This window comes from Nelusetta ayraudi, unplaced genomic scaffold, assembly GCF_046127955.1.
Source record: "Nelusetta ayraudi isolate G7.1 ecotype Tasmania unplaced genomic scaffold, CSIRO-AGI_Nayr_v1 ptg000111l, whole genome shotgun sequence".
Lineage (NCBI taxonomy): Eukaryota > Metazoa > Chordata > Actinopteri > Tetraodontiformes > Monacanthidae > Nelusetta > Nelusetta ayraudi.
The window spans coordinates 662,204-677,183 of record NW_027466161.1 but is presented as its reverse complement, the minus strand read 5'-3'; the positions used below and the strand labels follow the sequence as shown (position 1 = coordinate 677,183).

Here is a 14,980-nt window from a genome sequence, read left to right as displayed (position 1 = left end):
AATTCTTACTTTTGCCACCAGAGGGAGCCTGAGGTGGGAGGGAAGGGCATGTAAAACAATTTCCACCTTCAGTGCTAGTTGCCGTCAGGAATAAGTAAAAGATTGGACGCAATTTGATTGGGGCACCACTTGCCTTTTGGGTTAATGACATCGGCAGGAACTACTAATACTACTACTACTACTACGACTACTACCATAACTACTACCTCAATACTGTTTCACATTGGGAGGAAGGAATAGTAGCGATGTAGCCTTGGAATCGGCTAACAGTAGGGCGCATTCCCAGTACGCATTTGGAGCGTCCTTCGGATTTTCGGGAATTGGGACGAGCCTTCGCACAGTGCTATGACGCAACTTCCTTTCAAATGCAGCCTTCCAAGGATGCAGACCCTGAATTGAGACACAGCCATAGTAAGAAAGAATGGAAGGCATGAAGGAAAATAGGGAGGAAGGAAGGAATGACAGAAAGTAGGGAGGAGGGAAGCAATGACAGGTATGGAAATGTGGAAAGGTTAGGAAGGCCAGCGGATGAAACCAATGAGTCCGACTCCTGTCCAGATGCTTCTTCTATCTCTTTCATCTTTGCCAAACCGTGAAACTTTAGCTCAGTTTGCAACATCGAGACTTCGGTGTCACGCAGATGTTTGTCACACACCCACACTTCTCAGCAGATTTTGGTAGCTGATTTTGCCACAGTCTCTACACACTGGCTGATTGGCCTTTTCTGACCCATTCATTATCCATTCACACCTCCTTTCGTGCTTGACTAAACAATCTCTCACTTCTGCGGCTGAAATTCACACAGCCCCAGTGTCTGCGCCACGTGTGATACTGTAGCATCATCAGTCTGTCTGTTTTTCACTTTAGCACTCAGAGGCACCCCAGGATTAGAGGAGCATTTCTCTCAGTTGCCCAACTTAGAACGACATTTTTCATTACATTGATGTTTTTGGATTTTGTGCAGTTGTTCTTCCCTCTTTAGAGTTTCATAGCATCTTCATTTCCTCTCAGTTTAACCAGCGGGACGCTGCCAAACAGACCAAGGAGGGGTTTAATTCACAATCTTAATTGGAATGCATGTGGGAAAAAAAATGATTTCAAGTCATTTGGTGCCATATCTGTTTATTCATTCCATCCTCTTTAATAAAGTGATAGTGAGTGATAAATTAACAGCTGCGTGACCCTGACCACCTTCAGACAGCAGACAGCTGTTTCGTGGATAACACAATTCTAATATTCCATCTTGTTGTTACAAAATCATAGGTTGTACCAGAACAAAGTCAAATAACAGCAGAAACACAAACATGGTTACAGCATGAGGTGCAAAATGTAAAGCAGATTGGCTAAGGATTGGCCAGTTCATCTGATGTTACAGCAGAAGGCAGATTGTCCAAGGCTCCTATCTCTGTAACCACACACATAAAATAGTTAACACAGGCTTTAGAATTTAAGCAGGAAAAAAGGCTGATGAACATCGAACTTGTACTGAAGAACAATCTGTCGCAGAAACGCCACCATCACTTTGAAACTAATGCCTGTTAACAGTTTAAATGAAGCTACCAGCGAGGCCAGGAAACAATGAGCACTGCGGCCGAATATACAAACACAAACACAGACTTGTTCCATCAATACTGAATACCGAAGTTCAGTTCAAACTACACAGAGTTTATACCTTTGAGTTTGAGGTATGACAGGAAATCAATGACAGTGTGGATAATGTCGTCATCTGCTATTCTTAAGGAATCTGTGGAGAAACAAAGTTGGCCGTCATCAAGTTTGCAGTCCGCTTATGTTTCTTCAAAATCGTTTTACTTGATTTTAATTATTCTCATGGGGGAAATCACATTTTATAATTACAGGACAGCCTTATTGCATGAGTTAAAACCCAAACAACTGCTGACTCACCTAAGATTTGGTTTACAGTCTTTTTGTGATATACCTAAACTAGATACATCTAAATAAATATTTTGCAAATCACTTTATGGCACAGTGTGGCATACAAACATACTAAACAGTTCAAATGTGCTTTATTATTTCTCTGATTATTTCTAAATGACACACAGACCTGTTCTGAAGTCATCCTCCTGAACAAGGTCCCTCTTCCCCGCCAGACCTGCCTTATCCCCAAGGGTCCTCTGCCCATCTATTCCATCTAGAAAGTGGGAAGCCATTACAGTTGATAGCGCACATGTGACCGTATTAGAATTCACTTGTAATCCTGTCTGATTTTTTTTCAGACATAACTCACATCTTGGCAAACAGGAAACAGATTTGTTCAGTTACAAATGGAATTTACCTCAACTTAACAGAACCGTTATTCTAGTCTTGAACCCTGTTTGGTTTGTGTAATCCTGATAATGACAGATTCAACACAGGCCTGAAAGACAACACCGTGTCATATGTGTCATGAATTAGACACCAAAATCAATGTCTGTCTACACGTCTATGTTGTTCCTTTAAAAGCTGTCTCAGCCGTTGTTGACCATTTGGTTAGTTCTGCATGGTATTTGCATTAAACCATATGGTTGATTTACCCAAACTTTACAGACCACTTGCAGGGTTTGGCTCATGGAATTGCAGTAAAAATGAATAAATAAATGACGTACATAACATACAAAGAAATCAAAGACACACAAAAACAAAACAAAAAAAAAAAATGGAAGAAAATAAAGGGCAAGGAATGCGCTTTGCGAAGCCACCGTGAGCTCTGCCAAACTGGCTGTCTGGCATCCTGTGGATCCAAAGTAGGACGTGGCCAGCTATTAATAAAGGGCGAAGGAGGAAGGGTGAACCCTGGACCAGTTCCCAGTTCATCGCAGGGCCAACACATCGAGACAAAGGTGTGTAAAGAAAAAGGCTTCAGAGCCACAACCCCCACTGAGCCAGCAAAGTGCAGTCAAGTGCCACCGTCCAGTATATAATCCTGCAGGCCTCTGAGTGGCAGGTGAACCAGCTGAGGTCAAACAGAATGATGCCGATGGTTGAACCCCTATCAGTAACTGATTTGCCTCTGACAAAACACAAGACTGTGTAATAAACTGAAAGCACTTGTGTGGTTTAGCAGCGTGCCGGATCAGATGCAGTGGTGCCAGAGTTCTGCCAGTACATGGAGACCCTCCACTCTTAGATATTTACTGCCAGCATTATAACATTAGAATTATTACCTGCCCAATAATGTCATTTTTTTTCTTTTTTTTTAAGCGTGTATTTGTATTCCTCTTCATTAACTGGTTCTTTATGTAATTTGATACTGACATGGAGTTCAAATATATTTTTTGTGTTTCATAATTTAGCTCACCTTTCCATGTTTTTTTCATGATGTAAAAAAAATTGTATTTTAAGGACGACGTCCCTGCAGCACTACAAATTTGGCTTAAAATAATTTCCATTCTGACACAGCCAAACCTTTTGAAATGAACACACACACGCACACACACACACACACGCACACACACACACGCACACGCACACACACACACACACACACACACACAGATAGTTATTGAGAATAACTGGAACTGAGGAAGTGTTTGCAGGTTTGAGGAAAGGTTTCTACTACTGTTGTGTTTCATCCATGTCCTGGTGGTGCAGCTTCTCTGGCGACTACTGTGTGTCTTCCTCAGCCAGTCATTGAGGTTGGCTCTCTGAAATATCAGCTCGGTGATGATCTGGTGACTCTCCAAGGGTCGAGCCCATCTTTTTCCTAGTACTAATCGTTTCTACAGCAAATACTGGGATTGAATGGGTAGATGTACGTATATGTGGATGGATGGATAGATGCTGCAACTTCTCCTAATCTGATGGTCTAGCTGGTATCTCTGGCATCGACGTTTTAAGTAAAGAATGCGCTCATACATGGTACTACAGGTACTACCCGAAAAATCTCAAGCAGTAACTTTGCTGATTAAGATTTTCAGCTTATTAAAACCACAAACCCACAAACTCAGAAAATTATTATAAAATTTGAGGGTTTTTTTTTTAAGCTGCAAGACCTGATCAGCAAAATCCAAAGAAATAAAAACTCGAAATATATTGATTTGCATATTATTCCTTTATATAATATGCCAAATTCACCTTTTAAGTTGAATTGCAGAAATACAACAACCTTTTCAGGATATTCTAATTTTCTGGGTAGTACCTGTACGTGTGTTCAATCTCTGATCATTCCGTCCCTGGTTGTAACGTCTGACTTTGCTCAGTCTAAACTAGTGGCGTTTCTAACATATTTGTACAGGGTAGACACTAGCGGCGCACAGCAAGGGATGAATATCAGGATGAAGAAGCACAGATAGCAGGACGATCAGCCTGTCCCCATTGATTGAAAAGAAGCGGTTGAAAGGCAGAGCAATTCCTGCCCTGACGCCAAGGCCCTGCAGTGGCCGTACGGTTCTATCTTACATTGAGTGACCCGCTCGTCTCTGCCTCTGGTACTGGGAGAATCCTTTATCTGAATTAGGTGATCAATACGACCTGCAACAAAGGATGAGGCAGGAGCAACCTTTACCTGGTCTTCACACACACACACACACACACACACGCACGAACGAACATGCACACAGGCACACACACATATATTTCCAGGGGTCCCTTTCAGTCATTTAGGAACCAGATGTTAAGATCTCACACCAAACACATAGAAATACAGGAATAGAGAGCCACATGTGAATGCCCCTATTCAACTGGTGCACCCTTCCCCATATATAACAAAGCTGCCTTTCAATTATATTGCATTAGTGGTCACACTGGCCTCACTAGTCAAGCAATAGAATTCTATAATAAAAGCCCAGCATGGATTTTGATGATGTTCGTTGTGTCTCTCGCTGAGATGATGCTTGAGATGCATGAAATATGATTTATTTATGATTCCCCCTGGGGCCGCAACAAAAAGGCCTTTTTTCCCTTTATGTTCATCCAAAGTTAGAAAAAATTGTTCTTTATTTTTTCTGCCTCTTTCAGCATCTAATTCAGGTTTGATGAAATGATCAATAGTGTGCCAGCAACAAGTGACTGGTGAGTGAATACGGCTGAGACGAACACAATACGGTTGCTACCGTATGGTGAAATTGAGTGAAGCACTCAGCAATGAATGCATTTCTGCTTCCTGTCTAAATGCAGTGTGGCTGTGTGGACCAGTTTGCAGTGGAGAGAATTTGTTAAACTGAGAATAACATTTAAAAAATGTATGGTGTGTGTGTGTGTGTGGGACTTACGGGGACCTAACAGGTAACCAGCACTGTTCAGGGTCCAGCCACGTTTCTCCTTCGCCTGTAAATAGGGAACAATTGGTGATATTTTAATTCATAGAAAACGGAGAGAAGGTTTTAGTTTGTCTTTTTGTTCTTTTCGCCTTGAGAGCCTCACCTGTTCTGATCCATGACTCATAATGACTGATAATCTCAATTAAAGAAAAAAATAGAGCCACTTTTCGTTGTTACACTATGCTTTTTACGTTAAGAAAAAACATTTACACACATTACAGTCCCGAAAGTGAACATGTATTTTATTTATTGATCCGTATCCAGCAAGATATCTAAATCTAAAATCTATTATATCTATCATTAACTAAAAAAAAAGAAGAAAAAAAGTTGTGATGCACTTCTATTCTGCATGCTCCTACATTAATAACACACAAGTACAAGTGAATGCAAGTAGTTGCTGAACGGTGCTTACCGCAATGACAACTCCTATGGAGTCAGACAGGGTGGCGCAAAAAATGAGCGACACGCATATAAAGCTAAAACACCTGTGCATCTGAGTAACAAGCAGAAGAAAGACATGATGAAAGAACTTGAACATATTAACACTCGCGTTAGTGCAAAATTCCCTTCTTCGTACTGTTAAGACAAAACCAATGCAGACCATTTTACCTTTGATGACTTTTCCGCCGTCTCTGATGTCAGCAGCACAAGTCTCTGGGTGTGTGTGTGTGTGTGTGTGTGGGTCGGATGAAACGAGGACTCCAACCCTCTTTTATGTGAAGCCAGCTGAGCCAATGGCGTCAGCAGCCCCCTCCTGCACTCAGCGTGAGCAGGTCACGAACTGAAATCATATAATGGGATCATCCATCATATCAGATTTTTTTTTTCTTTTTTCTTTGTCACCCTCGGGGACATGTGATTGAAAATCTGATGTCTGACTTTAAGCAGCGAACTGAGCAGCCTGTTGATTGTCTACGACTCTTTATGTATTTCCTCATAGTAATCTAATCATTTGAACCATTTCTTTTTTTCCGCATTATCCCCATTTACAGATTGGTTTATTTTATATTACAGGTCATTATATATGTTTGGATGGGACCATGCTGTCAATATGCTGTATTTCACAAGGGAGACGGTTCATGGAAAGAGCTGAATGCAGGAGACAATATCAGTTTACATTTCTTTCACATTTTAAAATGTATATATATTTAATTGAATTGAATTGAATTTCATTTGTTTACAATGTAAATTAAAGCAATCTTGTGCAATCAACTACAAAAAAAAAAGATATTTATAAAACAAACAAACACAACAAACAACTACTACAACAACAAAAAACCTTCCAAAACAAATTTGCACAACTATATATATTCACATTAAAAAAATGTAAACAATATTTTAATTTAAACACACATATATATATATATATATGTGTGTGTGTGTGTGTGTGTGTGTGTGTGTTTGTGTATACAATTTATGTATAAATATATGTACAAGTTATCACCATTTGGCATCATTTCATTTTGAACAACATGCAACTTTACTATATATAATATAGTTCTATAGTATACTATAGCATACACCATCTAGCACTGGGTTGGAACTTCCTTATTTCTTTGTCACTCCTGAAAACATCCCTCCGCAATTTTGGTCAACACTGACGTGCACACTGGAATTATTAAGGAATGGAAATAGTCAGCAGTCATCCTTAACTAGGCTGCGGCTCCAAGTACTTTCATCCTCATCTAGACATGCAACAAGGCTGTTACATATGACCGGATATTGTCTCATTTTTGACTGGCTGTAACCATAGAGATGACTTGGGTGAAAATCCTGGTAGGTCGGGAGTTTCTGAAATACTCAGACCGCCCTGTCACGCAATGACAAGCAGGCCATGTTCAAAGTCACTCCAATCCTTCCTCCATCATGCTGTTGTTGAGTTTGAATGTCAGTGGGCCACCTTGACAATGTCAACATTGACTTTCTGCCATCTAATTGGCTGATTAGATGTTTATGTTATTGAACAGTTGTAGGGGCAAACCTAATGAAGTGGACAGTAAATGTACATAACTGTGCTTGTGTTCTCTTACATTCATTTTGAGTTGAGTATTCATTTATTTTTGTGAGTCAATATCCTGCGCTTATCAGCTGTTCATAGGTCCTCCGTCCTACCCTTCATCATCATCATCATCTCTCAAACGTAGCAAGATCATGGGATGGAACAGAGAACACAGTTGTGCGATCCATGATACACACTATGTGCATGTGTTTGGATTGGCTGATACTTTCACAGCACTGCAGAGTGGAAAAAAATTCAAAAGATTCAAATATAAATGTAAATAAATATAAATTAAGAAAATGTTATTGTCCAAAATGCACTTTGCGTTTAAAGGCCTTTACAATCTGACTTGTGCATCACGTCCAGGACGTCCGGTGAGACCGGGATTAATCTCCCACTCACAGAAGAACCCCCCAAAATTAATTGTTTGATTTATTTCTTTTTTCTGGTAATTTGGAAATGGATTTTGGAGAGATGAGAGCTGTTGCAGTTTTATGATCCCTGTGCCTCTCTTTGAAGTTTTGCACCTACTGTGTCATCACATCATCCCCACAGGAGCTGCTGCTTCTGGATATAATGACTGCAAGTAAAAGACATGATGGCGGGTATTTGAACACAGCCAGGGCATCCCATAATGATGGGGAAGACACACAGAAATAACATGGCAGATGGATGGACAGGAAAGAAATGTCAAGGGCAGGAGAACATTTGGAAGAGGCGGAACAGAAGATAAATATCACACTCAGTTTTCATTCATAGTTCTAATGACGACTATCCAAGACTAAATGATTAGATTCGTTTATCCAAATCCACAGTTATGCTGTGAAAATTATTCTAAACTCATTATTCTAAGCTACTTTAAACTCAGGAGGCAGATTTGGACTGGACTTGGTCCTTGGTTCCGTTGTCTTAAATCAGGTAATGCCAGATTGCAACTTGATCAGTGGCACTGACTTTTCAGAAGTGGTCAAAGTACGTGAATAAAGCAGTGACATTAAATTACAGATTTTAGAATTTTGGAACACTACTACTAATTTTTGTACTACTACTACTACGACTATTAATTTTCCAGATTTTTGTAGTTTCATTATTGCATAAATCGACAAAATACACCAACACATTTTAAATCTTATAGCAAAATTTGGAGTTGAATTTACTCCAAAGTAAAATCCAGAACAAATAGTCCCCATGAAAACAGTCTCAAAGCAGGTTTTACCAGTAAAAGTGCTCCAGTTCCTGGAACCAGTGTAGGGCCATAATTGTGTAGAAGCTCAGATGGCAGTGTTGAAAGGATACAATTGTTCATAAACAAGAAAAAGAAACAGTGGTCAAGGCAGAAATGGGCCAGAAGAAAATTGTCACGTCGTCTCAGCTCAGTAAAGGAGGTGTGCAGTGGCGATGGAAAAACTCCAATATTGTCCGAATAACATACACATATGATGATGTGATGACTCCTATATGACTGGGTAACAGTAACCTTGTAGTGCTAACATGACTTCCTTAAACAAGACATGTTTAGGTTCAGCGTTGCTTCTGTTCTTTAATGAATCCAAGGTTAATGGCTGCTGACCTAATGTACCTCTCGTCTCACTGCGGCATTTCCCTGACTGTGTAGCCTCTCCGTCAGGGCAGGAGGTACCAAGCTAATCTATTTGCAACGAGGTATAAGTACAAACTCCTCGGTGCTCCAGTAATACACTATGTAAGATTGCTGCCTGTGTGGAAGTCCAAATTGCCTTAGAGTTCGATGGATTCATTTACAGCTGCTGTCTGCAAGTGCGCTGCGTCATGTCCTCTGCTCTGGTTTCCTTCAATTTTGTTTCAGTACCGTCAATATAAACTACAGTAGAGGTCTCAATTGACTTAGAGTGACAGATATGAATTGATCTCTAACAATGTCAACTTTTGACCCGTCTCAGTCCATGTCATAATACCAATTAGCATGGTGGCAGTTACTTTTTTGAGAAATTTATAATTTATAACAACACAACAATCTTCTTCTTCTTCGTCTTCTTCTTCTTCTTCCTCTCCTTCTTCTTCTTCTTCTTCTTCAAGCAACCTGCAGCACAGGAGAACTTAACAATACAGCTATATGTAGATTTAAATTGTGTGGCAGTAGTACAGCCCTGAGGAGGACACCAAGCATCTTTTTCAGTGTTTGCACTCCAGAGCAACTTTTTGTTGGACTCACGCAAGACTTGAATTTGAAAAGTGGAGCAATTTGAACTGCAGTGAGAAATCGGGCATCATATTTAAATCGTGGAAGAACAAATTTGGAAGTGGCCTCCAGCTGCAGATATGTGGGTGAGGCGCATCCAATAATGTATGATGCAATTTATTGTTTCGTTTTTTTCACAAATGATAATATTTATTTTTTTAACAGACTGGTATCGAAAATGGATGAATGGATGAAAATAAGTCAGTTCATATGGATACACTATTATACTCATTAATATTGGGAAATGGGCTAAGGGATGCAATGTTGATACGTTAGGTAATGCATATGTTAGGTAACCTGCGTGCGCCCTGACACGGACGTCACAAAGAGCAGCAAGCGTCACCACAACAAACATCAAAGCGAGAGGAGGAAGATTAGCGAGTGACTAAAAATGGAAGATCAGAAGAATAATCAAAGAGTGCAGGAGGAACTGAGGTCGGGAGAGTACAAAGTCCAACAAGAAGGTCCGGGTCTAAATCTCAAGCTCAGGACAAGAGCAGCACCGGTTACACGAAGTGTCATTGCTGTGAGAAGGTGTATAAACGTGTTGGTGGTGGTGTTGCCACTTCTGATTCTGACTGAACCCAATCGGCACTCCCACTCAGAGGAGAGGAGGGAAGGGAAGGGATGGGAAGGAAGGGGAGGAGAAGGGGGTGTGGGGGGACAAGTGATGAATCAGTTTTAATCAGAGAAATTAGCTGGCCTGAAGCATAACCTGTGCTTCAGTAACTCTGCTGCTGATAGGAGCTGAAGGCTTGTTGAAGTATTTTACAGAATTAAATCCAGGAGTCATTAACAGCAATTACCCATCTGCACTTAGTGCCTGCAGGCTGTGACTGGTGCAACAGGGTCGTGCATGTCTTTTTTTTTTTTCATTTTATTTGTGTATTGTGTGTACGCAAAATTAGTATTATGATTTTATTTTGTGAAATACACAACTTTGTTTTTTATTCATTTTGACACATCGACTGCTACTTACAATGAATGTTGTGAGAAAACTTCATTCACATTTTACAATACAAGTGTTTACATTTTATTATCCATTACCATTGAAAGCTGTATTTGTGTCTTGCCGTCAAAGGTTTCTGCAGAGTCAATAATGAATGAGTTCATCTTTTCTACTGCAGTTTCACTCAGTGTGATCGAGCTGTGAACAAGTTTCTCTTGTTGTTCATCGAGCAGTTTGCACTTTTGTTTTTTTTTCTTCCTATTTGTGTTTTTAAAGAAATCTTCCAGGTTTCTACTTGCTGCGAGTATCATTGACCTGTACAACACTTTCATGTGCAAAAAGCACCACTATTTGTTGCAACATAATGTGGGTGTGATAAACAAATATTCAATCTCTTCTTTTACTCATACACACACACACACACACATATGTATATATATATGTATATATATATATACATATATATATATACACACACACACACACACACACACACACACACACACATATACATATATATTATCATGGAGCTATTCAACTGTCCTTTCCATCAAACCCATTTAATGTCTATGGCCACTTTGGTATATTATGAGGCATAATATGTGCAAATTACACTTAATCACTTGTCATTTGTGACATCTTCAGATGTACCTCCGTCATTTAAACACATTATTGTGCGACCGGGCAATTATGTGTCATTCAAGAGAGAAGATAATAGTTGCCTCTATTTGGCTACGTATCTGCTTCTTGTGATCACAGGCAACGTTTCTTTCCTTAGTAAAAAAAAAAAAAAAAAAGAAGAAGAAGAAGAAGAAGAAGAAGAAGAAAAAGATTTAAACATAAAACTTCATCATGTTTATCTTTTAATGTAAAGTTAGTTTATATCATTGGACATACAAACATAATATACCAACACATTTGCTCACATATTGGTGGTGTAAAGACAAAAGTAGGCATTACATGTCATTGAGATAGTTTGCTGACTGATGCAGGTGAACGCTGCATACATTACAAAATGTGTATGTTGCAGTCTATTGCATTCACAGCTTGATTAATACAGCCTTTTGACTAGTATGTGATGCCAATGAGGCTACACTACACCAACAGAGCATTAATGAATACATTTGTTCAAAAAAAAAAAAACACAGAACAGATGAACTAAATGAGATTAAAAATAGCATTTGTGTCGTGTGAAAATATAATCAAACATTAAACAAGAGAGCTACATTTAAATTCATATTTTACAATCATTATACATTGTCAACTCAGAGATACATTTACCCAGGATTCTATTCCGTCATTTTGCGCCACGTTACTCACGTGCAGTGTCTGCAAATATATATATATACTCCCATCTTGTGGATACAATTGTCTATTACAATAGCTAACGCAGATATTGTCTGTGTGTGTGTGTGTGTGTGTGTGTGTGTGTCTGTGTGTGTGTGTGTGTGTGTGTGTGTGTGTGTGTGTGTCTGTGTGTGTATCAGAAGTGGTCAGATGAACTCTCTTGACCCCAGAGTCTCTTTAGACAAGCATTTCTCAACTGGTGGGTCAGAGCTTCGCTGGCAGTTTCCCTTCTCGTTGTTTTTTTTTTAATTTTTAAATTTTTTAAATTTTTTTAGCTCCAGGCGTAGCGTCAAGTTTCATTGTAGCAGCCCTTGGAGTGACGATTCGTTAGAGTCGACTGATGCGTAAAGTCTTTAATTAATCTCGGTAGACTCCTTACAGCACCGTGAAACTGTTTTGAACACAGACATACAAACAAAAAGTTACGGGAAATACGCGCGCCTTGCTGCGCTCCCCAAGGAATGCATAGGTTGAAATCAATGAACGAGACGATGCTCAGTGAGTGATCATCAAAACAAGCAAGCGGCTAGAACGACAATCACGCGGCAAAAAGTTTCATTCGTCACAATTTGAAACAAAACAAAAAAAATACACAAAATAATAGAAAAATCCAAAATAGCAAATAACACTCTTACCCGGCTCGTACTACGCTGAGTCAGCCGCAGATGCCCTGACGGCTGTGATTACAACCGGATGTGTTTCGTCATAGTGGCGGCTGTCAGTTCCGTTTGCAACTTGAAAGTTTAGGTCCAAGCCAATATATACAAAAATCAATAACTCACAGAAATGTTTACAAACAATACCACCCACATTGCTTAATCTTCATTTAATCTTTTCCATTTTAATATAATAATAAAATTACATTGTGGTCTTTTACAAAGGAAACCAGTGCAACATGTTGCAGCTGCAGTCTGTGGTGAGTTTTACCAGGAGATGTTGAAGGATATGAAAGTCTGAGCACTGTGGACACTGCTGTTCTCTGTCAGCCCTCCAGCTTGTCTGTCAACTCTCAACTGACCAATCATCACTGGGGTGATCATCCATTATTCAATATGGTGAAAACAACCAGAGCCATGCTTGAGCCCAGGCTGTGTCCCCTCCAAGGTGCTCAGGAAACCTGAGGTCCAACAGAAGAAAATTGTTTTGGGTGCAGCCAGGAAAAATATTTTCATTTCATTTGCCCAAAGGAAGACACATATGTGGACTGAGGTTTGCTCCACTGTGTTTCTTGGAGCTTTTGTCCAGGTTCCATCTTGACCTGCATTCCTCTGTTGCAGCAGACACATCTCTGTTGGGCTCACAGCTTTCTCTCATTTCCAGGGAAGGACCCGAGGGTTTGGACATGGAAATGGCCAAAATGTGCTCAGAGCACATGTTGGCATCAAAAGATAGAGACAGAATATGAAATGAATGTGTCAGCAACAGAGAAACGGTTGGTAGGAGGTGAGTGGAGAAAACCTTCGGAGCACAGAAGGAGTTTGAGAATCCAGGTGGACGGTTCCTGGACGTGGACGAGGCTGCATATGCTCAGAGAGGCGCAATCTAGCTGGACAGAGAGCAGTTTTCCCAGACTCCACTCACTGCACTAGAAGGAACAGACACCACCATGCTGGTGCTGCTGCTGCAGAGGAGGATGATGCTCATTGGCTGCCTTTTCTGCTTCTGCGTCAGAAATGGCGTCGCTGGACCGTCGTCTAAAGGTAAGAACTGAAACCGATGCAAATACAGATTTGTAATCTCCATAAAAAACAAACATATTGCAAATGTTCCAGTGTCGTTGCAAACTCTTTCTGGAGAACACAAATAAGCTGAAAAGGGTTTGTACTGCTTCTGCAAAGGAATTGTGTCCTCAGTTATACGCAAACTCCTAAAAGTTGTTCCGGGGGCACACGTATTGTCCAGTTCAACTCCAACCAAGGCGTATACATGGAGGAGAAATTCAAATCCCCCTTTGTTCCCATTGGGATGCTCGGTTTGAACTCCAGCAGGCTGTCCTGGCCGTGTCTCCGTGTCTAGAAGCAGTGAGTTGCTGCCTTGTGATCAGATTTTTCATGCTGACTGTTGCAACTCTCTCTCAGCTTTGTTCCCAGCTGCCAGCAGATTCAAGCGAGATTCAGCAAATGTGACAGAGTCCATGTTCCACCATTCAGTTGAAGATGTTCATCTGCTATTTGAGGTGGAAACCATATGAATCTCTGCTTTACACTAGTGGGACATTGCTTTGACACTGACACTTGTCCTCTTATTCTTCCTTGCCTGTTCTCCATTTGACCCACGAGATCCTGCTGGCCGGTGTGCAGTTCAAGGACAGCGGGGAGTTTTCTGTGCAAGACGCTGAGCTGGCATCGCTGCGCAAGACCAGGAACTTGAAGGTGATCTGCGAAGAGATTGTTCCCAGGAAGCACGCGGACATACTACAGCTCATCTCTGAGCTGTCCAATCACAATGAACCCCTGGACCAGGAGGATTTTGAGTGTACCCTGATGACGCTGGTGTATACAAGCCAGCAGGTTGTCTACACCACCTGCGAGTGGCAACAGCAAGTGTGGGAGGAGTCCTTTGTCAATCTGTTCAAAGCCATCAAGCAGGATCTGACAGACACAAGCTGAACAGGAGTGCATCAGTTGGAGCTCTACGTGTACAAGATGAAGTCTTTTGTAAATCAGAATATCCATTTATTGAGATCAGTGAGGGGTTTCCCAAAAAACTTTACAGGTGAAACAAGTCATACAAGTTCAGTCATAACTCCCGATAGCACTCTGAGGTGCATGATGAATAAGAAAAATAATGACGACTGTCACAGCAGGTAAATCAAACAAACGTGAGGTGTCAAGTACTTAAATATAAAACCATTTGTTGAATTTATATGATGATTGAAAGATGTGGTTTGTCAGAGATTCACAATTTTCTCTGTAGCACCTGACTGTGATCCCATTCTCACAATGGAAAAAAACATTTTAAAGTCAAAATACATATATTATTACATTCAGAATATGTCATATGTGAATATTTTAGACCTATACAGACATGTATCCATGAAAGCTTGGTACATCTTAAGTTCATAGAATATCTAATAAAACTGACTTCCCTAAAGGAAGCCAATGATTAAAACCTGTGTGGGATGATGTTTGTAAATTTCACTTCAAAAGGTTGATGTTGTTTGCACCACATTTTTACAGTCCAGTTTCTAAAAAAAAACAAAAAAAAAA

At 40.3% G+C, this 14,980-nt stretch overlaps 2 protein-coding genes across 3 annotated transcripts; one reads left to right on the top strand and one right to left on the bottom strand.

The window, feature by feature from the left end:
- Nucleotides 1-1,120: 1,120 nt before the first annotated feature.
- gal (galanin/GMAP prepropeptide) lies at nucleotides 1,121-5,983 on the bottom strand. Of its 2 annotated transcripts, XM_076049208.1 has the most exons (7): nucleotides 5,868-5,983; nucleotides 5,671-5,751; nucleotides 5,211-5,265; nucleotides 4,399-4,470; nucleotides 2,066-2,152; nucleotides 1,673-1,744; nucleotides 1,121-1,405 (listed from the first exon to the last, which is right to left on the bottom strand). In XM_076049208.1, exons 2-7 carry the CDS (start codon nucleotides 5,749-5,751, stop codon nucleotides 1,344-1,346), a joined length of 429 nt encoding a protein of 142 aa, XP_075905323.1. In that variant the 5' UTR covers nucleotides 5,868-5,983; the 3' UTR covers nucleotides 1,121-1,343. The 2 variants fall into 2 exon arrangements, with proteins under 2 accessions (XP_075905323.1, XP_075905324.1); XM_076049209.1 differs by lacking the exon at nucleotides 4,399-4,470.
- Nucleotides 5,984-11,825: 5,842 nt separating this feature from the next.
- Nucleotides 11,826-14,816, top strand: LOC142903548 (protein FAM180A-like). The gene is made up of 3 exons (XM_076049242.1): nucleotides 11,826-13,471; nucleotides 13,850-13,947; nucleotides 14,051-14,816. Exons 1-3 carry the CDS (start codon nucleotides 13,378-13,380, stop codon nucleotides 14,378-14,380), a joined length of 522 nt encoding a protein of 173 aa, XP_075905357.1. The 5' UTR covers nucleotides 11,826-13,377; the 3' UTR covers nucleotides 14,381-14,816.
- The last annotated feature ends 164 nt before the right edge of the window (nucleotides 14,817-14,980 follow it).